At 50.1% G+C, this 399-nt stretch overlaps 1 protein-coding gene across 1 annotated transcript in view; it reads right to left on the bottom strand.

Annotated features, from left to right (window-relative positions):
• rnmt (RNA (guanine-7-) methyltransferase) overlaps positions 1-399 on the bottom strand; it is a 37,050-nt gene that overhangs the window by 24,762 nt on the left and 11,889 nt on the right. The window contains exon 4 of the mRNA XM_032510625.1: positions 171-296. Within this exon, the coding sequence (XP_032366516.1) occupies positions 171-296 (126 nt within the window). The remainder of the gene's footprint in view (positions 1-170; positions 297-399) is intronic.

The raw sequence follows: 399 nt of genomic DNA, 5'->3' as shown, positions 1-399 counted from the left end.
GACATGGGACTGCAGGGGCGGGGATTGAACCCCCAACCTTCCTATTGGCAGGCTACCGCTCTACCACTGAGCCACAGCCGCCCCTATAATAACTGGTTACCTTATTATTATCTGATGATTAATAACCGATTACCTCATTATTATCTGATGATTAAGAAACCGATTAATACCTGCACAGACGAGGTGGTTGATTCCTCCTCTCCTCCACTTCAGCAGGTCTCCTCCTTTCCCACAGCCGAGGTCCAACACTGACACCTGCTGAGGCCCCGCCCCCCGCACCTGCTCCAGGATTTCACCTGTCAATCACACAAACACAACACAAATTCAGGAACAGGGTAATGTCTAGACATGTCTCCACACAGTTATATCCTCCATGTGGACGGGGGACACTGTTAGACA

This window comes from Etheostoma spectabile, unplaced genomic scaffold (genome assembly GCF_008692095.1).
Source record: "Etheostoma spectabile isolate EspeVRDwgs_2016 unplaced genomic scaffold, UIUC_Espe_1.0 scaffold121, whole genome shotgun sequence".
Classification (NCBI taxonomy): domain Eukaryota; kingdom Metazoa; phylum Chordata; class Actinopteri; order Perciformes; family Percidae; genus Etheostoma; species Etheostoma spectabile.
Note: the sequence above shows the minus strand (reverse complement) of the source record. Positions and strands in the feature narration are given on the sequence as shown.